The sequence below is a fragment of the Perca flavescens genome, chromosome 23 (genome assembly GCF_004354835.1).
Source record: "Perca flavescens isolate YP-PL-M2 chromosome 23, PFLA_1.0, whole genome shotgun sequence".
Taxonomy (NCBI): domain Eukaryota; kingdom Metazoa; phylum Chordata; class Actinopteri; order Perciformes; family Percidae; genus Perca; species Perca flavescens.
The window spans coordinates 27,104,857-27,128,629 of NC_041353.1; the positions used below are offsets into that span (position 1 = coordinate 27,104,857).

The 23,773-nt window shown below is 41.3% G+C and overlaps 1 protein-coding gene across 1 annotated transcript in view; it reads left to right on the forward strand.

Annotated features, from left to right (window-relative positions):
* Positions 1–23,773, forward strand: part of large1 (LARGE xylosyl- and glucuronyltransferase 1) — a 253,489-nt gene that overhangs the window by 203,048 nt on the left and 26,668 nt on the right. Inside the window, exon 11 of the mRNA XM_028570704.1 lies at positions 62–225. Coding sequence (XP_028426505.1) covers positions 62–225 — 164 coding nt within the window. The remainder of the gene's footprint in view (positions 1–61; positions 226–23,773) is intronic.

Below are 23,773 nucleotides of genomic sequence, written 5' to 3' on the forward strand. Positions count from 1 at the left end.
AGAAAGGAGACAAAGCAAGTGGTGTGTGTGTGTCATTTGTCCCTCTCCTCTCTGCCTGCAGCTTCAGAAGACTCTGTCAGAGCTGGATGAAGATGATCCTTGCTACGAGTTCCGTCGAGAACGATTCACCGTCCACCGAACACACCTCTACTTCCTCCACTATGAGTATGAGCCCAGCTCTGACAACACTGACGTCACTCTAGTTGCCCAACTCTCTATGGACAGGTACTGTTCTACACCCACGTAACAAAGCTCAGTCTGCTTAAAAGGTAGTCTGTTAAAAATGTGAGTAACACTCCACTGCACGTAAATAATGAACTTCTGAGAGACCCTTTGTAGTAGCAAAATCAAATCTTGTATTAAATCCCCTTCTGTCAGCAGTAGGCACAGTTTTTCTTGACTCATTCTTTATTTCCAATTCTTTAGTTAAGTTTGCAGTTACGTACCCAAACATTTCCCCGAGCTTCTCTCAGAAATCCACATTGAAAACATCCAACCTGCTGTTCCAACTTTCCGACCTTTGTTACATTACTTATTTGTTACAAATTTTACATTACTTTTATGGTCCATTTTGCCCCGCCGCTACCGCTGACCCACAACAACTCTTTTTCTCTAGCAAACAAAAGGCATCTGCGCAGTAGCTAAAACATAGAACTAGAGTAAATCAGATCTGTAACAACACTCATAGTTGAATACAGTGTATGTCAACATCAAATAACTATAATAATTAGGGCTGTCAAAAGATTCATTTTTTTAATCGAGATTAATCGCTGAATTTCTATAGTTAATCGCGATTAATCGCATGTTTTATCACATGATTAAAATTCTATTATTTTGCATTTCAGAACTGTTTTTAAGTACATATTAACAATGGAAAGCAATTCTTACCAGTGTGTCTTGTTTGGCAATCAAATGAATGCAAAGAAAGTTACTTTATGAACTTGACTTTAAGATTTGTATTAGTTTATTATTTATTTACTATAAACAAAAGAAGAAAAAAGAAAAAAAGAAGGGTACTAAACAACAGTCAGGAATTTGTTTATTGTTGTCATGTAAGGGCCCTGGTCATGTTGCACAGACATTTTAATTGCATTTTGTGTCTGTTAAGAGGCACAAAGGCACGCTTTATCTCATGCCCCCATAACTGCCGTTTTAGCTGAGTGGGAGCTCTCGGCATTAGCTGCAGCAGCTCCGCGTTGCTAGCACCGATTCAGCTAGTTTTTTTTTGCTATTGGCAGTACTCATATACGTATAGCAATCAAGATTAACGGAAAACTTGCCCTGAGTTCTCCTTTAAGGCCATGGTCAAAATTAAAGATTTAATAATAATGTAATAACTATAACAATAACTTATTTCACCAGTAAATTGTTGTTGAACAACAAAAACAACCACCAGATGGGAAAATGGTATTTTACAATTACTGTGAATGCACCACGAGGCTACCTGTTTTAAGTGAACGCACCGTCTGTGAACGCATCGGCAGCTGCTGCGCTGCAGAGCAGACTGTTATGTCCCGGTGTTGGAATCCTCTACAGTGAAATACAGTCACACTTTACACTGTTTAACGTTAGCTGTCAGCATTTTAACCATGTTTAACCCAGCTGCTAGCTAAAGGTAAGCTAACGTTACCTGCTGTCAGATGTAGTATAAAGTCAGGCACCGAAATTTTCATTCTTATTCGGTCTTGTTACTACTGTTTAGGTCGGCACGTTTCAGTACCCAACCCTACTTACCAGAGTCAATATAGTGTGCAGTAACTTCTAAATAATTTTGATTACTCACTGATGTGGTTAATGAGACAGCGTTTGCACTTTGCACTTTGTTTTCAATAACAGGTCAGCGAGTAGCACTCTCCAAAATAGTGCTTTGCCTGAGCCCACTAGCATTAACCTGAGTCACGTTAACTACGAGCTATGCTTAGCTCGTAGGCGGTAGCTCAAGCTTGACGTGGTTCGGTGATATTTTAATTCTGCTTTACACAATGTGCATATGGCTTTTGACTTGTCTATGAGCCGTCCAGGAGTTTTGGAAAATAAAAGAATTGTGTTGCTGCTGCATTTCTCCATCATTTCACCTGCAGCCAGCAGCAGGAGGATGTGTTAGGAGGAAGTATGACAGCTTGATGATAAGTAAAGGTGCGGCAAAGGGTCAAAATAGTAGCGTATTAGGCACGACGTGAAGCCAAGTGAAGTGAAAATAAATTAATAAATGGCGGCATGCGATTAATGCGATTAAAAAAATGTATATTGACAGCCCTAATAATAATATAGAAACTTAAACATTAGCAAATACATTTTCCAGCCCCTAACTGGGAAACAGTAAGGCAACCAATTACTCAAATAATAATACAGAAGGGCCATAGACATAGAGTCTGTTTCACAAACAAGACAGAGTTTTTCTAGAGTGTTTGATTTTATTTTTTTTTACCAACACTCTGCGAACAAGTCCCTTTGCATCTGGCATAGTTTGAATGACTCTACCTAAAACCTAGGAGTTTCTTGGGGCAGAATCATCTAAAATCATTACCACATCTCCAGGAGTGGGATTTTGGTTCACTTGAGTCCATTTTTGGCGCTCTTGCAGAAGGGGCAGATACTCACGTACCCACCGTCTCCAGAATAGGTTTGCTATGTACTGTACCTGTTTCCACCTGCGGCATGAGTACAGATCTTCTTTTTCGAACAGTCCTGGTGGAAGCAAAGGCTGCCTTTTCAACAGTAAGATGTTATTAGGGGTCAAAGCTTCAAGGTCATCAGATAATTTGTGATTGGCCAGTCATTTATTATAGCTTCGTCTTCACACATTAATATTTGAAGTGATTTATCATCCACACCCTGTTCCTTTAGCACAGACTTTAGAATCTTTCTCACTGACTGGATTTGCCTTTCCCAATTCCCCCCAAAGTGAAAACCTGCAGGAGGGTTAAAGATGCATTCTACTCCTATTTGACCAAGTGTGTCTTGTATTTTTCCAATGCTGAATGGCATCACGGAGTTCTCGTTCTGCTGTAACAAAATTAGTGCCATTATCTGAACAAACAATTGACACCTGTCCTCTTCTGCACATAAACCGCTGGATTGAATTCAAACACAAGTCAGTGTCCAAAGTGTGCACATTCTCCATGTGCACTGCTCTTCTTACTAGGCATGTAAACATCACACCATATCTTTTGACAGTTGAGAGCCCTCCTTTGACCAAAAATGGCCCAAAATAGTCCATGCCAACATGAGAAAATGGTGCCTTAACTGGTTGAAGCCTATCTTTAGGCAGGTCAGCCATTTTCTGTTCCTTTCTGCGGGCGTTAACCTTTCAGGAGACAACGCATCTTGACAGAAACTTTCTTACAGTGGAATTTGCAGTGGGGATCCAAAATCTTTGATGAAGCTGGGACAGCATATAATTTCTTCCACAGTGTCCAATCTTTAATGAGTATCCCTACGTATCAGAGTGGTGATATGTGAATCCTTAGGTATAATAGCTGGAAGCATGACTTCCGCTGGCATAGAAGATTTGCTGAGACGGACTCCAAAAAATGAGTCCTTACCCCAAGTGAAGGAGTTCAAATACCTTAGGTCTTGTTCGCGAGTGAGGGAACAATGGAGCGGGAGATTGGTCAGAGAATCGGCGCAGCAGGTGCGGTATTACATTCAATTTCTCGCACCGTTGTGACGAAAAGAGAGCTGAGCCAGAAGGCAAAGCTCTCGATCTACCGGTCAGTTTTCGTTCCTACCCTCACCTATGGTCATGAAGGCTGGGTCATGACCGAAAGAATGAGATCCAGGGTACAAGCGGCCGAAATGGGTTTCCTCAGGGGGCGTCTCCCTTAGAGATAGGGTGAGAAGCTCAGTCATCTGTGAGGAGCTCGGAGTAGAGCCGCTGCAACTTCGCGTCGAAAGGAGCCAGTTGAGGTGGTTTGGGCATCTGGTAAGGATGACCCCTGGGCGCCTCCCTAGGGAGGTGTTCCAGGCACGTCCAGCTGGGAGGAGGCCTTGGGGAAGACCCAGGACTAGGTGGAGGGATTATATCTTCAACCTGGCCTGGGAACACCTTGGGATCCCCCAGTCGGAGCTGGTTAATGTGGCTCGGGAAAGGGAAGTTTGGGGTCCCCTGCTGGAGCTGCTCCCCCCGCCACCCAATACCGGATAAGCGGGCAAAGCTAGCTGGATGGATGGATGGATGGACTCCAACTCTTAACAACCCATCTTGAAGCACTGGATCCAGCTTGCACAGAGGGCTGCTTCTTTTTAGATCATGGTTTCCCCTTTCCAAACTTGAGACTTCATCTTGAAACTTTTGGTTTTGACAGCAACAGATTATTTCTTCAACAGTTAGAGTTCCCTTTTCTATGTTTATTTTGTAGGCTTGCATTTGTTGCTCCACGGTTTGTTGTCTGATTTGACCAGTTTGGTAGTAGCAATTTTTTGCAAACAACTCTTTTCTCATTTTACTCATTTGCTTCAGCATTGCCTTGAGTTTGAGCACCCATGCCACAGCCTTTTTAATTTGAACCAACTGGAATAGTAGTTGATGAGCTTGTTCACTTGAGTCTGTGTTTTCAGCTGCTTGAACCTCATGCTCGAATGAGGTTTGTGGTAACTGACCTTTTTACCTCCCTATCATCCTCTTCAACCTCTAGCAGTTTAGGTCCCTCCAGCCACAGATGCTCTGGTTCTCGAAGAAATGGTGGACCTTGAATCCAATCAAGGTTACTGATTAACTTGGATGCTGTTAGGCCCCTAGATGCACAATCAGCTGGATTTGTTGATGTATTGATGTATCTCCAATGTATTGGATTGGTTGATTCCCAGATGGTGAAAACCCTGTTAGCTACAAATATCTTGAATCAACGAGTGTTGTTTTCTATATACTTTAAGACTGTAGTACTGTCGGTCCAGAATGCTGATTGTTGCAGCTCCATTTGTAACTCTTGTTTCAACATCACACGGCACTAGGGCTGTCCCAAACGATTATTTTTTAAACGATTAATCTAGCGATTATTTTTTCGATTAGTCGACTAATCTAACGATTAATTTTTTGATTAATCTAATGATTAATTTTTCGATTAATCTAAAGATTAATTTTTCAATTAGCGATTATTTTCCCATTGCTCAATTATTAACAATTTACAAATAACAAATTTCAATAAGGTTCAAATCTCTATTTATTAAAATTGTTTAACACTGCACTGTTCAAGTAAAATGAATTTTTTGTGCAACCTTAAGCCAGATGTAGGCCACAAAATCAAGTCACTTTCAGGAGGAATACAAAAATAAAAACTTAAAGTAAACAGAGCAAGTGCAAAAAGAGTAGCCTGTATTTATATATATTTTCACAGTAGGTAAAATAATGAATAAGCTCTTGTTTAACATCCAAGCTCTTTTCCCTTTAATTTAACTTTAATTATTTGTATCTATTGTATTGGCACATCTGGGTGATGGCGTCAGATATGCGTTAGCATGTTAGATGTATTTCCACTAACATACCCAACTGCTGAACAACGCCAACACACAGTCCTCGTCTTATCCACCACTCTCTCGCCTGTAGCCTACTACTGTAACTAACCTAAAGACCGAAGTTTTCGAGGCGGGGACGGCATGAGACGAGAGGACATGACACGGGAGGCTCCAGACTGCAGCCATACAGTCTCGAAGTTTTCTCAAACTTGCGATCTTAAAGAGGCTGGCGGAGAACTCTTGTGGGTCGCCACCACTCGCCATACTCGTCGTTCGTGCTGCTATCTCTGACTCACTCACTGGACCGTCAACCTAAAAAAAACTGCAAGTAGGCGGAGGAGCTTGGCTAGTTTCAGAGCTAAGGCGGGGCTACAGTTTAGGTGTCCTTAGAACTAACAGTAGTTCCACATTACATTAGTTCCTTATTACAAGTTTTATTTATTTATTTTTTAGTGACGTGTCAATACAAATTATTTGTGTCGACGCATTTACGTAATCTATGAAGTTGACTACGTCAACAAATCATCCCAGCTCTACACGGCACCCCTTCTCTTCTCCTCTTTTTTTTATGATCAATTTTTTATTTATTTTCCATTTAACCCTCATGCCCTCTTCGGGCATTTTTGTACATTTTTCTCACGTTTTTTTTTTTTTCATTTTGTGATCATTTTTGCTGTGTTACTGCTTATGGCATGAAATTTTGTAGGAACCTTTCTTTTTAGTCAAAATTTTTAAATCCAGTGTTTTTTACTCTTACATGTTTTTTATACTTAAATGATTCATTCTGGACACCTTCGTGGCAAAAATGTACATGCACACAAAAAACTGCTATTAACTCATCATATATCAATATTTATTCTGCTTTTTTTTCATAAATCACTTAAACAACTTCTAACTTAATCAAAACCACCAAACATTCAATTATTTTCAGGATTTTAACCCTTTAAATGCCAGTTTATTTATTTGAAGTATTTCATTATTTATAAAAAATAAAAAATAAAAAAAATAAACACAAAAAAATGTTTTCTTTCCTCCATATAATGAATAATATGGAGATGGGGCTTTGGTGGGGATTAGAGTCTTGGATATGTCAAAGATTATGAACAAAATGTATTTGATTGCATTAGTATTTTTTACATAGTGCCAGATACTCCCTTTGGACACCTTCGAGGCAAAAATATACATGTCCAAAAAACTGTTATTAAATCATCATATTATCATATTTGTTTCTGCTTTTTTTTTTCATAAATCACTTAAACAACTTCTAACTTGCTCAAAAATACCAAACATTCAATAATTATCAGGATTTTAACCTTTTAAATGCCAGTTTATTTATTTGAAGTATTGCATTATTTATTACAAAAAAAGATTTTTTTTCCATATAATGAATAATATGGAGATGGGGCTTTGGTGGTGATTAGAGTCTTGGATATGTCAAAGATAAGCAAAAAAACTGATTTGACTGCATTAGTATTTTTTATGCAGTTCCAGATACTCCGTCTGGACACCTTCGTGGACAAAAATGCCTCATTGACTTCCATTATAACCACATGTTTTAATCTCACTGTCTTTACAGTATAAAACCATGCATTTTGTAATGTCAGCATTTCATTTTGGTGACATTGGTGATATTTGACATTTTTACAGTATTCCACCAGATTCAACCGTTTTGCCCCTGTAGGCCGATGCATGAAATCATTGTATTTTTTCCAGTTATATTATGGAGCTGTGTGTGTGTGTGTGTGTGTGTGCGTGCGTGCGTGAGAGACAGTTTGTGTAAATCTGTAAACAAGCGCTGATAATTTTAGGGCTGAAAAAAAAGGGCACCTTACTTTTGCCAGTTATATTATGGAGCCTTGTGTGTGTGTGTGCGTGCGTGTGTGATATGGAATCTCTAATAAATCCGTTAGTGGCTTGCCAGATGTACGCCGGATCCAAAACTGAGCCATTATTGATTGATATGAACTCCGCCAGTTTGGCTCCAAATTCTGTATTAAAAGATGTGTTTTGGAGAAGGGAATTATTGAATTGCCACCTTCTAGATTTCTCTCCTAACATATACCAACGGAATGTGGTTATCAGCGCATTGTGGTCAGACAGGATTGCTGGTTCCATTGCTATTGTGTGGAACATCGCCTTAAGTACACTGGAGCACAAAAAATAATCAATGCAGGAGTGGGTGCTTGACGTGTGGAAAAGAAGGTGTAATCCTTGCTAGTAGGATTGTGCATCCTCCATAAGATCGTGGGATTCCACAACTGCATTAAACATGTCCGATATGTGTTTTTGGGCTTTCGTGTGGTTGACCCCTGATCTATCCTGATTTAAGTCTAGTACTGCATTCATGTCTCCCCCTATAATTAGTGAGTATTCGTTGAGAGAAAGCAATTCATTCGTTAGGCATTCATCATATGTAACCGGTGCATATACTGAGACAAAGGCTATTTTCCTACTCCTTATCGTAGTACATATATAAGATATCCTGCCTGAAGAGTCTTTACTACTTTTGTCTACGGTGAGTGTACATCTTCGTGACAGCAGCACAATAGAGCCCTTGGTTTTAGATGAAGCAGCAACTTTAAAGTATTTATTTTGTAGACGATTTACATCTCTTTAACTTAAGTGTGACTCTTGTATAAGTGCCACGTCTATGTTTTTCCTTCTTAAATAATCCAGAAATTTTGCTTGTTTGATCGGCCCGTTTAGCCCCCTGATGTTAACCGAAAGGATTGAAAGCTCAGCCATCTTCAAAATTGAAACGCATATGTGTCTTGAGTACCCTACCGGATTTTGCTGACAAATCTGTAGCAAAGGTTGAACTGTCAGCTCTTTAGCAAAAACCTAAAAAGTAAAATAAATCCCCTAACCCTCTGAGACCGCAGACCCCCTCCCCTATTTGCAAGATGCGTGATCACATCAAACGAAGTTTGCGCAAAACTACAGCTCAAAACTACACCTCCTGTCTTAAGTCACAGGTTAATTGAAACAGGTCTGGTGAATTCTTATGTTAAACATGAACAATATTATAAACACCTACAAAAAAAAATCCTGGACTAAGCTGTGTGAAAAACACACCAATCTAGTTGGAGCAATAAGAAGACTATGAGCTTAACAGACCGTATCCCTCATGTTCTTTCACTGTAGCTCAGCTGTTACAAACATAAACTGTAAACTGACCAGCCAGCATTTATCATGTATTTTCAGTCTGGTTAAGTGTCCCTTTAAAGCTCAGTTACAAAACTTACATAGCGCATCCTCAGGAGTCATCATGTTCCTTTTTTTTTAGCCCGATTAAGTGTCCTCAAAAATATAGATTGTAGACTGAGTAGCCAGCATTCATCATTCCTGACAGTCTGGTTAGATGTCTCTCCAACGGTTGGTTTCAAAACTTACACACAGCGTCCTCCAGTCAATGGCCCAAATACCGTTAGTCCACAGGTGCTGAGTCCTCCAGTCGCAGCCCCCAGCATTGAGTCAAAGTCCCACGGTCACTCTCCGGTTCCTTGCTGTGGGGGAGATCCATGCATGTAGCGTGTCCTCCTCTTCCTACAATTCCAGCCAGAAAATACCAGGTTCCACAGCCAGAGCGAAGGCAAACCCTGTCCTCCCGTGGGTCGTTCCCAGGGCAGCGCGGTGAATGTTCACATTAGCCACCCCTCCATTAAGCACAGACATGCTAGCAAACTTCTCCGAACGAGTAGAGACCTTTTTATTTAAAGAAATACGGAGGTCGAGTGTAGGAGCTCAGTCTATTGCAACCATTGCGGCTGCGGGTCATGTGCTTCTCTCCCTCCGCTTATCTTCATAGTCGTCAGATTCATCCACCAACCCTTATAGAACTGGCTCAGGTTTGCCTTGCACCAGCTGTTATAGTTTTAGACTGCCGGGGGACTTCCTTTGACACACTGAGCTCCTCTCTCCTCTCTCTTTCCATCTGTGTGCATCCATGTCCCAGAAATGAGGACTTGTTACTAACTTAGCTCTGGGGAGCTTATTCCCCGGAGTTTGTCACAGTGGTCCTACTACACCCTGCTATGCTCTGCAGTGCCCTGCTACTCCTGCTACGTCCTGCTATGCTCTGCAGTGCCCTGCTACGCCATGAACTACTACAACTACAATTTTTTAGTCAAAGTTCCATTATCTTTATTGTGACTATTATTACCACTGTTCATCACACCCCCAACCAACACGTCAGACACCGCTTACCAAGAGCCTGGGTCTGTCCGAGGTTTCTCCCTAAAAGGAAGTTTTCCTCACCACCCAAGGTTTCTCCCTAAAAGGGAATTTTTCCTCGTCACTGTCGCACTAAATGCTTGCTCTTGGGGGAATTACTGGAATTGTTGGGTCTTTGTAAATTGAGTGTGGTCTAGACCTACTCTATCTGTAAAGTGTCTTGAGATAACTCTTGGTATGATTTGATACTATAAATAAAATTGAATTGAATTGAATCTTATTAACGTCTGCCGCCACTACGGCCACTGTCATTTCCTTTCGTGGGATTGTCATTTGCTTCAAGGGTGCAACTCTTGACTTTTCCAACATGAATGCACAGTGCACACAACCTTCATGATTTGTCAGTCTGAGATATGATGCAGTCCCATAGCCACTCTTGCTTGCATCTGAGAAGTGATGGAGTTGTGCTATTACAACACCACCAAATTCCACAAGCTTTAGACATCTGCTTACAGCAAAAGTTGATAGCTGGTTCAAATGGGCATTTGAGCGGCGTCCATTGGTGACGCCCCTTTGGAAATGGGCTGTGAATGAAGCTTGCCCAGACCCACTCTCAGTTACAACTGAGAAGGGTCTGATGTCAACCAGGCTCTGGAACAGGCTCATTCCAGGTAAGTTTATCTTTGATCAACTGCTGCATCAGAATTTTTGCAGGAAGAGTGAATGGAGCGAGAAACCCCAAGGGGTCGTAAATAGAACACACTGTAGATAGGATTCCTCTTCTGGTGACTGTTTTTTCTTTAACATTAATCCTGAACTTGAATGAGTCAGATTCTATGCACCACAACACTCCTAGTGCTCACTCAACCAGAAGAGCATCTTGACTCAAGTCCACAGCTCGTAAATCCTTAGCTTTTTTTTTTCTTCCTTAGACTGAAGCGGAGGGGAAGGTCCCGGGTACTAAGCCAATCTCTCTTACCTTTAGTGTAGGTAGGCGCCTTGGATCTCCAGGCGATCTGCAGCCTTCTTGTACTGGGAAGATTTGTGAAGCAAAACTTGGCGCTCCCTGGTCCACATCCTCCGACAACGGCTTGGGCCACTGGAACTCCCACCTCACGTTCCAGCGCAGCAAAGATGGGGGGTTGGTATCCGTAAATACACTGGAACAGAGTAATACCGGTAGAGGAGCAGGGCAGGGTGTTGTGGGCGTATTCAACCCAAATCAGCTGCTTGCTCCAGCTAGCAGGATTCCTGTAGGATAGGCAGCGAAGACCCCCCTCCAACTCCTGGATCAGTCGTTCAGTCTGTCTGTTGGACTGTGGATGATATCCTGAAGACAGACTCATGGGGGCCCCAATGAGACTGCGGAACACCTTCCAGAATCGAGAGACGAACTGGAGTCCCCGATCTGATACCACGTCCTTGGGAAGTCCATGAAGCCTGAACATATTGGAAAGCATTATCTCCACCAACTCCTTGGCAGAGGGTAACTTGGGTAATGGAACAAAGTGAACCATCTTGGAGAACCTATCTAAAATGGTGAGGATAGTGGTGTTATCCTCAGAGAAAGGCAAACCTGTGACAAAGTCCAGCGATATGTCAGACCACGGTCGAGAGGGAACAGGAAGCGGATGGAGTAATCCAGCAGGAGGTCGATGAGAAGACTTGTTTTGAGCACACACTGGACAAGCTGCCACGTACTCCTTCACAGTATCCACAACCCCGGGCCATCAGAACCGTTGTCGCACCACAAAAACTGTTCTCTTTACTCCTGGATGGCACAACAACATACTGAAGTAGGCCCAATGGACAACTGGAGACCTGAGCTCAGGAGGAACAAACAAGCGGTTCGGCGGGCAGACGACCGGGACAGGTAAGTTAACAGTAGCACTTTTGACTCTCTCTTCTACTTCCCACGAAACGGCACCAATAACGCAGGACACAGGAAGAATGGTCTCCTCCGACTTGGGGAAAGAACCAGGGTCAAACAGTCAAGATCAGGCTTGACGTTCTTGGAACCAGGAAGATAAGACAGTGTAAAGTTGAATCTGTTGAAAAACAACGCCCACCTGGCTTGCCGAGAGTTCAGCCGTTTCGCAGACCGTAGATACTCCAGGTTCTTGTGGTCAGTCCAGACCAAGAAAGGCAGCTCCGCCCCCTCCAACCAATTTCTCCACTCCTCCAACGCCACTTTCACAGCCAGCAACTCCCAGTTGCCAACATCGTAGTTCCTCTCTGCAGGAGACAGTTTATGGAAAGAAAAGACCTGGAGAGAACTGCCCCCAACCCAACATTGGAATACATCCACCTCCACCACAAACTGTCGGCAGGGATCAGGCATGGTCAGAATAGGAGCCGTCACAAAACGTTCTTTAAGAGACCGAAAGGCAGAGTCGGCTTGAGGAGTCCACTCGAACCTAGTCTTGGAAGAGGTCAGTTTATGTAATGGTGCAGCGACTGAACGTTTCTCATACATTTTCGATAGAAATTAGGAAACTCCAAAAAACGTTGAACCTCCTTGCGATTGGCGGGGACAGGCCACTCCTTGACTGCCTTGACTTTCTCAGGATTCATGCTCATCACCCCCTCAGCCACAACATATCCCAGAAAGGACACCCTGGGAACATGGAACTCACACTTTTCTGCTTTAAAAAACAGTTCATGGTTAAGCATTCTCTGTAGAACAGCACAGACATGTTGGACATGGTCATCAGGGTTACGGGAGAAAATAAGAATGTCATCAAGATACACAAACATTCAGCATATCTCTGAGGACATCGTTGACAAAAGCCTGAAAAACAGCAGGGGCATTAGTCAAACCAAAAGGCATAACTAAATATTCATAATGTCCACTAGGAGTGTTAAAGGCAGTCTTCCACTCGTCCCCCTCCCTAATCCTCACCAAATGATAAGCATTTCTCAAATAAAGCTTGGTAAAGATAGCAGCACCTTGCAAAAGTTCAAAAGCAGAAGAAATCAACGGGAGGGGGTACCTGTTCTTCACTGAAATGTCATTGAGTCCACGATAGTCAATGCAGGGACGCAGCGACCCGTCCTTCTTCCCCACGAAGAAGAATCCGGCGCCGGCTGGCAAAGACGAGGGTCTGATGATTCCGGCCTCCAGAGCTGAGTCGATATAATCCTTCATGGCCCGAGTCTCAGGTGAAGACAAGGAGTAAAGACGTCCTTTGGGCGGTGCTGACCCAGACAGCAAGTCAATGGGACAGTTATACGGCCTGTGAGGAGGTAAGGCAGAAGCCCGAGACTTGTTGAAAACTTCCTTTAAATCCATGTAACAGGAAGGAACAGAGGACAGGTCAGGAAAATCCCTCTCTGCAGTAACATCCGGGTTCACCGAGGGGAGAACAGAAATCTTTTCCACGGAATGATCAGGTCCGGCCGGAAGGGAAACAGAACCCACAGTCACCCTGGCCAGAGTTGGTACTGAAACGACCCCCTCCGACACTCCCCTCCGACACTCCCGGTCTGGACTGGAAACACTTACTGGAACAATCCCTCTCCCACCCAGTAACAACCCACAAAGTCCAGTCGATTTGAGGGTTGTGTTCATCGAGCCAGGGAAACCCGAGAATAATTGGGGGCAGAGAAGAATCGACCAACAAAAACGAAAGAGTCTCAGAATGTAGGTCAGGAAAAAAGAGTAACAGGAGGTGTGCGATAAGTTACCTGCCAGAGTAACCGACCATCCAGCGCTGTAGCTCTCAACGGTGTAGGTAGGGGAATCGAACCCAGTCTCAACTCCTTCGCCAGTGTAATGTCCATGAGACTGGCGTCAGCATCGGAATCCACAATAACCTCCAGAGACCTGGATATCTCCGTGGAGGAAACAGTCACAAGAAACAACGAGAGGGAATGTTAGCAACAACAGTATAGCTCACCAGGATCCTCTCCCGCCCTGGTGAGCTTCTCCTTTTACTGGACACTGCCCGATGAAATGACCCAGCTGTCCGCAATAGATGCAGGCTCCGTTCCGGATTCTCCTCTGGAGTGAGACAAGCCCTTCCCAGCTGCATGGGCTCCTCCCACCCATCACGCTGCAGGAGAGAAGCCACTGGTCGAGGTGGCGGTGAAGGAGAGCCTCTTTTTCCCGAAAAGCACCCACCGGGAAAATCCAGTGACAAACTATTAAAGGCGCCCCTCTCTCTCTCACGCTCCACTAACCGTTTGTCAATCCTTTAATGCACTAGAGAGGCAACACATACAGGCATCCAAAAGAGCAGTCTGATTCCACCCACTCTCTGCTGCCACCGTGCGGAATTCAATGGCGTAGTCCGCCACTCTCCGCCTGCCTTGATGAAGATTCACCATCACCCGGAGTGACATGCTGAAAAATCTGTGTAAATGCCTGGGTAAAGCTGGCAAAAGGAGTCACACAGGAGAGAATTCCTTCCCCACTCCGTAGTAGCCCACTCCTCTGCCCGACCAGTCAGATGAGAAATCAGGTAAGCAATTTTAGCTCTGTCCGTGGGATAATGGACCGACTGGAGCTCAAAATGCAATCCACACTGCGTTAGAAAGGCTCGACAATCACCAGACTCACCGGAGAAACGTTCAGGCCGGGACAGATGAGGCAAAGCAGAGGAATTGGCAGACGGCTGGACCGATGAAGCAGCAGAACCAGGACCCACTGTGAGCCCAGCAGTAGAAACCGGACCCATGGAGCCTTGAGAAGCAGATGACGTGGAAACAGACTCAATCACTATCTGAGTGGTTTCAGCCAACACAAGGTTGAGTACATGCACATAGCACCACACATGCACATGGTTGGGCAACAGTAATGTGAGCAACGTAGAGAAGCCTCTCTACTGTCCCTGCATGTTTGAAGCCCCATCTGTGGAATTTCCTATGCACAGGCTTATGTCCAGTTTCAAAAGCTCAATGACCTCTGTAAACAACTTCACAAAGTGTATGCACTGCATTGGACCACTGCAACAAGCCTCTCATGGACCACATCAGTGACATATCTTAAAGTCACTGAACATTGCTCTTGCCCTGCTACGTCCCGAATTGTGTCCAGCTGCACGGAAAACATTCCTGCTTTCTGGATCTCGGTGGAGATGTTTTCTTGAATTAAGGTCTGGATTGCATCAATGACAGAGTTGATGGTTGTTTTGGACAGTAATGTAACAAATGAACCTCTGCCTCTTGACCCTGACTCATTCATGTGTTTGCTTTTTGCAATAACATTATTGAGATGTTCTTTCAAGCACACATCGTACTTTCCAACCAATATTTTTAGCTCCAAATAATTGCCATGATCTATACTATCAATATTGAGGTTGTATGCAGCCTCATTGTCCACCTGTCTGTAATTTAAACATTAGTGAAACATTGTCAGTGTGATATCAAAACTTCTTCACAACCTTCTGTTATGCACACATATTCAAAATGTAAACAAGGTTTTCAATTGATTCGGAGTTTGACTCAGTCAGTTCTCATCTTTCTTTCCACTGAAGACTCAGAGCTATAACATTGTGAGTCCTGTATGGAGATTACACTGGACATTTTCCCGCTCTTGTCATCATCACGGTCTTGTCTTCTGGATAGTTTCCTCCCTTGAAACTTAACAAACCAAGTGGGATATATAAATTTCTTTTAAATGCATGCAAAAGCTACGGATGCAAGGATTGATCGTTCACTAGATCAACATCAGATCTTTACACATGTTGTGCACTCAAATGACAACAAAACGTGATAGGGAACCCTTAATGGTAATGGTATACACTCTACCAAGTGAGTGGTAAGCTACCTTGACGATCATGATTATCCATTATGTAGAATAGATTTTGTCCAGAATATTAATGCATTGATTCATCTGACAGCCAACAGTCACATGATTCAAATGTTTGTTTTTATAGATCACAGTATACTATGGACCATAAATAATCATTATCATAGTGTAGCCTCCTCAGCTGAAAGATGGTCTTTGTGGTTGGATGGTTTATTCACTCTCTCTATGCAGAAATCAACCTAAATTAAAGGCCTAATAAAATATTAAATTAAATATAAAATGATTCTCCTTTAAACATTCTGTCACATCCAATATACCGTAGTAATTGCATTTCTATCGCTCAAGTTACACCGTTTCATGTAGCTAAACAGGCTCATTAGCGTGGCAATTAACGGCAGGCTAATATGTTGACATGCTAGCTTTACTTGCTCATCTCCAAGTCCGTAAAACTCTTAAATAGCATATCATAAAGTGACTGAAAATACAAACGTTATTAGAGGAAACACTGACAAACCTTGTGCCCTTATCAGCCAATGATAAACAAGATAAGCATACACCCTGTTTTCTTTGGCAGAGTATCAGCAGCACATGTTGCCCGCAGCCGCAGCCCACTTATAATACGTCCAGTTTTGATCTTTTCAAAATGAAAGCGCTAGCTAGCTATTAGCTAGCTTTATGTAACCAAAATGACCCTGTTCTCTGGCAGATTTTTCTTCCATTAACTGATGTTAGAGCTAACACAACAGCCAAGCTAGCGCTAAGTGACCCACATATTATTTCATTTCACTCATTTATTAATCCATAGCAGTTTCCAGCATTAGCTTTTTACTTTGAAAATATCGAAACCGGAAGTATATAGTTTATCCGACAAGCGGGCAACGTGTGCAGCTGATACAAGCAAAATGTTTTATGTTTATCTTGTTTAGCACCTGGCTGATAAGGGCATAATGTTGGTCATTGTTTCCTCTAATATTGTTTGTATTTTCAGTCACTTTATGATATGCCGTTTAAGAGTTTTACGGACTTGGAGATGAGTGTTGTGAAAGTAAAGCTAGCATGTCAACATATTAGCCTGCAGTTAATATTATACCAGGCTAATTAGCCTGTTTACATGAAAGGGTGTAACTTCAGAGATAGAAATGCAATTACTACAGTATACTGGATGTGATAGAAGGTTCAAAGGAGAACCATTTTATATTGGGTGAGGCTATTTGCACCCCTGGTACAAATATCAATGTATGCTATTTGCCCCCTGTGCATTTACAATACCTTGGCATACAGTTACACACAGTTATCCATACTACTCATGTATTACACCTTTTTGGAATATTATCGCCCTGACATTCTTACACTAACTATAACCAATCCCACTCCTCTTGCCTAAACCTAACCAACCCAACCAGAGCAGGCATATTCATGAGTCTTCCCCTACCACCCTGCAAAAAATAAAATACAATTTTGCGTTTGCGGGCCCTGACTTGCGCAATTGCATGCAAAGTATCCAATTCAAAAAATAAGTTCACCCTACTGGGGTATCAAACTCCAACCTCCCATACCAAAGGTAAGTGTACTAACCACTCACCTAGCAGTTCTTATAGAGCATTGTGTAACTGTTAACCACTTGATTTCTTCAAGCCTCGGTTGCTAGGTAACAGTACTGTATACAAAAAATAGGTACTAGCTAACAAACTAACAGTTGTATGCTTTCACTGAAAACAGAAAGCGCAACTGTAGTATCCATTTTCCGCTAGAAATGCAATTGTTATAAACTTTAGAGACAAAACTTTGCCAGTTTCTGCGGTCATGGAAGATGAACATCCGCCATGATTTCAGTGCACACGAGGTGTTTTTCTTGTTACGTCACAGGGTGTGAATAGTTCAGCTGTGTGGCCGAGGCTATTCGTACCAGGGGTGCAATTCTCACGAAATTAGGCTTATGAGGTGTCATGAAGCATTTTGATGATAAAAGTAAATGCTATCAAAATGAGAAGAATACAGTTAGAAACATCTCTTCATGTACTATTTTGCACATGATTTCAAATGACAACATAAATACCAATTTTGTTGTTTTTTCCACATTTAAGGGGAATTTTTTTCATTACCGCAACATGTCCATGACTGGATTTTGGTTCTTTGAGATGGAAATATTAATAATTAAAAAATATAAAAAAGAAAAAGCTTCAGTACATGTTATACTATAAACATTTACAGTAAAGAAACATGTGGTATTTGGTGATCATTGGCAAATGTAGTGACAATAATAAGGAATATAAATGTGTCCAAGACCAATTTTCTCATCCTCCGCAACAATTTTCAATCATCGTTTAAGTCCTCAAGGAACTAACATTTTCAAGGAATTTTGTTTGGAAGGGACATAATTCACTGTGACACTCAAGATGGCTACCAGGTAAGCAGTTCTTATTTTTTTTCTCCAAGTAAAAGTTAAAATGTTTTTTGTCATAGTACCTACACGACTTTTTAGTTCTCATTACTGAAACATGAGTTTGTGAAGTTTTAAAAAATGTTGCCATTTTCATTTTTTGATTACTATATACCCCATAATGGTCTAAATATAAAAAGTGCGGGAAGGTTTGGCTAACCCTCATTTAGCTTCCACAGTTAGCAAGAATGTTTAAGGTCACTCATCCTCCATAACACCATTATCATTCACCGCAACAATTGAAGGCCTGTTGCGGTGGAGAGACTCAATGTTTCGGTAATGAGAAACAGACTTATGAAGGAGGGACATGAGCAAGCTCATTTCAATATAACTTTATTTGCCTTAAACACTTCCTGAACAGATTGCGTAAACAACTTAGCTATTACAAGCCCCCAGCAGGGGTCACTAATTTTACATTTTTATGTAGTACTTCCACAAAAAGCAGTATGAATGCAGTATAGGCCACCTACTATAAATGTAATATTATTTGATATTAAATAGTTTTACTGTGAAACAATGTATTTCTATGTCTTTTTACGAAATGTTACATTCAAGATGGCTATTGTGTATTTTGTTACAGGCAAGCATCAGTTGAAAAGAAAAGGGCATCAGCGAAAGACAGGCTGGCAAAGCATAGAGAAAAAATATACAGTAATCCAGTGTTACTGGAGGAGTACAGAAGAAAGGAGAGAGAGAGGTCAGGGGAAAGGGTGATAATAGGGAAGAAATATAACTTGGATTCATTGTTTTGACCAACACTTGCACTCCCACACAGACACACGCATGCGCACATAAACACAAGTACACACAAAGACATGCATGCTTGTGAGTACACACACACACACACACACGTGAAGGCTACACGCGTGCGCACATACACACACACACACACACACACATACACGTGAAGGATACATGCGTGCACACACACACACACACCTACCATTCCTAAATGAACAATTGTGTGCAATTTTGATCATAGTCTAAAGTTTGTATTTACGTCAGTGCTTACCGCATTTCACCTTTCATTCATTTTTCCTTTTCCAGGTATCGGAAACGTAAGGAAAATGGTAAAATTAAGACTACTCAGGACCTCACAAGTAGACAGCATGAGAGAAAAAAAATAAAATGGAGGAAAAATTCAGCAAAATATTACAGAAAAAAAAAGCAAGAGCAAGCACTTCTAGATCTAACCCCAGCATCTTCATTAAGTGAAGCAGAAAATTCCTTTGCAAATGAAGAAAATAACAGACAGGAACTGGACACCAATAATGAAAATCTGAACAGAACACCAGCAGAAGAAAGTTTAGACCTGACAGGGCCAATGGAGGCATCCACCCCACAGAGAACACAGCCAGTCATTAAAAAAAGACAGCGGGCATCAAAGACTGTGGCCAAATTAAGAGCAAAGCTAAGGTATGCTGAAGAGAAACTTGGGGCAAAGACAACACAACTGCTGACACTAAACCGAAAAATTAGAAGGCTGGCGGCTAATAGACCAAAAAGTGCAATGCCAAGGCTACCAGCAAATATTTCACAGAGGGTCAGGATCAGAGAGGCTAAAAAGGGACTGCCGATCAGTAGCGGGCGGAAACAACTTGGCAAGGTTGTGAGAATGTTCCTACATCGGGATGATGTCTCAACTGTCATAAATGGCAAGGCTGGAGAGATTCGTCGCAAGGGACAAATTTATAGAAAAAGAGCACTCACAGACACCTTGGCAAAACTCCATCGACGCTTCCTTGCTGAACATCCTGAGAGAACCGTGTCCAAAGCTCAGTTCTTTAGATTGAGGCCATTTTGGATTATTAGGCCTAAAGTTAAAGACAGAGAGACGTGTGCATGTAAAATGCACGAGAACTTTGGCTTTAAAATAAAAAGAATGCAACAACTGGGAATCATTGAAACATCAAGCCCAGAGGATCTTGTGCAGTCCACTGTATGTGACACTGGCAACATGTCCTGCATGTATGGCAGATGTCCAAAATGCATTGACAAGACCTTTCCCACATCCTTAGATCCTCTCACTCAGGGAACACTGTCATCTGGCAAGAGTGGATCACAAGGTCTGTCGCTGTAACAAAGAACCTCAAGGATGGATCTACAGAAGACAGGCAGACAAAAACCGTCCTCGAAAAGCGTACCTCATCCATTGAGCGGTTGCTGGCCCTAACAAGAGAACACCTTCCAGGTTTTGCCATTCACATGTTTAATGTCAAGCACCAATATTTGACATTGAAAGCAATGAAAGATACCCTAACAGATGATGCGGTTGCTGTGCATGTGGATTACAGCAAAAATTACAGCTGCAAATATGCCAAAGAAATCAAGGACACCCATTTTGGAACTGGGAATGATCAGGTAACCCTCCACACTGGGGTACTCTATCTCAGTAGGGGCAGAGTGGAAGCCTTTGCATCCCTCTCAGACTGCCTACAGCACGATGCAGTGGCAACCTGGGCTCATCTTGACCCAGTGCTGAGATACATAAGAGGAAAGTATCCTGAAGCCCACAACCTACATTTCATTTCAGATGGCCCAACTTCCCAGTATAGAAACAAAACATCTTTCTATCTAGCCTCCACTGTGCCCTTTATGCATGGATTTCAATGGGTGACCTGGAACTATACTGAGGCATCACATGGAAAAGGTGCACCAGATGGAGTAGGTGGGGCCTTGAAGAATCTTGCGGACAGAATTGTTTCTTATGGGACCAGTATTCCTGATGCAGAGTCTCTGTATGAGCAGCTGAAGAACAATTCATCAGTGACTCTTTACAAAGTATCAGAGGAGAAAATAAAGGCCAGCTGTGACTTGGTTCCCCCCAACCTGAAAACAGTTCCTGGGACACTGAAAATACACCAAGTGAGTCAACATTTATATTAATTATATGAGTAAATATGAAGACATTTAATTAAATAAGTAAATTGCAGAAGTTAAATAAATGACTTAAATTCCCCATGTAATTAACCACACCAGTATCTGAAATAATCTCAAAAAAGAATGTCTGTAACCCAGTCAATGTGTGATACTCCAATTCATCTTTGTCTTTTTGAATTCCACCCTAACAGCTGACATCCACAAAACCGGGAGTCATAAACACACAGGAGGTGTCATGCTTTTGTGGAAAAAATTGCCAGTGCTTTTCTGCAAATTGCCACGTGTTCTCTGAGGGAAGAGATGAGGACCCTGACAGAACCGAAGCCACCATAAAGGTTGGACAGTGGGTCCTGGTTCAATACGATGGTGACTTGTTCCCTGGTACAGTCACACAGGTGAATTTTATTCTGTTAATATGTGAATATTTCTCCAGTTACATTATAGTACAAGCTGTCCAGCCAAAATGTGTAGAGACTATAAATCAATGTTTCTTAAAACAGATTGCTGAAGGGCAGTATGAAGTCGACACCATGACTTGTGCAGGGGAGAATCGCTTCTATGTTCCGAGCATCAGATTTCCAGGAGAAAGGGTCTGGTACTATCGTCAAGACATACGGGACATAATCCCAGAACCACTTCCTGTCACCTCCTCTGCTAGACATTTCTGCATTTTACCTGACATATGGGCAAAACACAAGAAACAAGAAAGAAACGCTCATGAATGAGTTACAGTTGGGGAAAACGTGATTGGTACAAAGCGTTGTTCCAGTTGTTTGTTTTAGTTGTTTGACCAACTCATGAATTGAGTTGCTGCTATTCAAGTTCTTCAGATGAAATTATTCTCAGAAAAAAGGTTGTGTGGTTGAATGTCAAGACCAAAGTTTTTTAGCTAACTAAAATCATTTTACAAGAGCACATGATGCTGTTACATTTAAATGTTTCTCAGGACCACATGATGGTATGTTATACTAGAATGATAAGATTTATACTAATGGTTGTATATTTGTTAGTGCTACAGTGTAGGCTATATGACATGATTCTTTATGAGCATAAGATTGTAACTTGTAAACACAACACTTGTTAACACAAGGCATGGTACTGTGATGATTACGATAAATGAGAAAATGAAACACTGTTTATGAAATAAATATTCTTTTAAAAAATTGTATGTGTTTTAAATATGTAAAAATAGGGTTGGGCATCAAACCCCTTTGTCAACATTCACTGTTGACAAAGGGTTTTGATTTAACCAGCTAAATCTCATTTCCGAAACATTGATCGTCATTACCGAAATGACATTTTCATTACCGCAACATGCATCTTTTTTACAAATTAAGTAATAATTAGATAATCATATTTTGTTTTAAAATGTATACACATATTATACAACACTACTTATTTAAGGTCTGCCACATAACAAATGGGTATGTTATCTATTAGAATAACAATTAAATAAAAGAAATTGTAAATCATAATGTATGTTTCGGTAATGAGAGAAAATTAGGAAATTACAAAAAATAATAAATATGAAAAAGTAATCTCTCCAGAGTTTTACATAGCTTTGAGCATGAGTAATAAGAGTCTCCTTTAACATTAGACAAAAATACACATTATAACCTTATATTTAATGTAATGTCATGTTGCGGTAATGATAATTTTTGATGGACTTCATCTAAAAATGTAAATATTTCCATAGGAAATATGTTTTTAAATCTTCTGAAAATAATGGTTATAGTAAGTTCAGACCTTAATCTTATATGTGCAAAAAGAAAATTGGCTTTAAGGGCATTTTAAACATTCTGATGCTGGACACCTTCTAAATCTGGATTTCGTGAGAATCACCCTCCATTTTATATTTTATTGAATATTTCATTGTAATTAAGGTGTGATGATGCAGGGAAGAATAGGACCCAAATGAAAGGAGAGGGCAGGCAGGCAGGCAGGCAGAAGGTTGTAGCTCAGGGATTTATTGAACAAAAACAAACCAAGGGAGACCTGAGGCTTCAACAGGCAAAAATACAAATTCCAGAAAAATCCAAAGAAATCCCAAAAAACCAAGGAAGTACAAAAACAGGAGAGACAGCAGACACATACAAACTGACACAGACTAGCAGGGCAAGGACGCAAAATTATCTGACAAGAGACAAGGGAAACACAAGGGCTAAATACACTGGGTAATGAGGTAACGAGGGGCAGGTGAAACACATTAGGAGAGATAGGGTAATCAACAAAGGCGGGAAAACACAGGAAGTAAAACTAGACAAGACAAGACAGAAAACCAGATTATCAAAATAAAAAAGGAAACAGAAATACACAATTAAAACGGAACAGAAATATACACAACAAAAAACACAGTCCACAGAATACACAAAACAGGATAAATCTACAAGGCAGCGAACAGAAAAATACAGAATAAATATACAAAACAGCAAACAGCAACAGAAATATACAAACAGGCAACCAAAATGTCCATAACGTTGATTTCTGAAAAACAAGTGGGAAAAAAAACGGGACGTAACACTCAATTTAAGCACTCAAAGGGACATTTACATTTACAATAATGTAAAAGGGGTTAAAATGAAAGATTTATGGATATATTTAAAGTAAAAGTATTTAGTTTTCTTTGTTTTCTCAGCTCTTTCAGTGGTTAGATGCAGTGTGTTCAAGGCATGTTTGAAATGGCAAAGGAAAAATTAAGTCTTTGTGAACCATTAGTTAAAGAGAGCCAGACCATCTTTCAGCCAGGGAGAATAAACTATGATAATGATTATTTATGGTTCATAGTATACTGTGATTTATATAAACAAATATTTAAATGCTGTGATTGCTGGCTGTCAGATGTATCAATGCATTCATATTCAGGACACAGTCTAGATAATGGATAAACATCGTCAAGGTAGCTCACCACTCACTAGGTAGAGTGTGTACCATTAAGGCTGCCCTATCATGTTTCGTTGTCATTTGAGTGTACAACATGTGTAAAAATCTGACGTTGATCTAGTGAACGATCAATCCTTGCGTCCGTAGCTTTTACATGCATTTAAGACATTGATATATCCCACATAGTTTGTTAG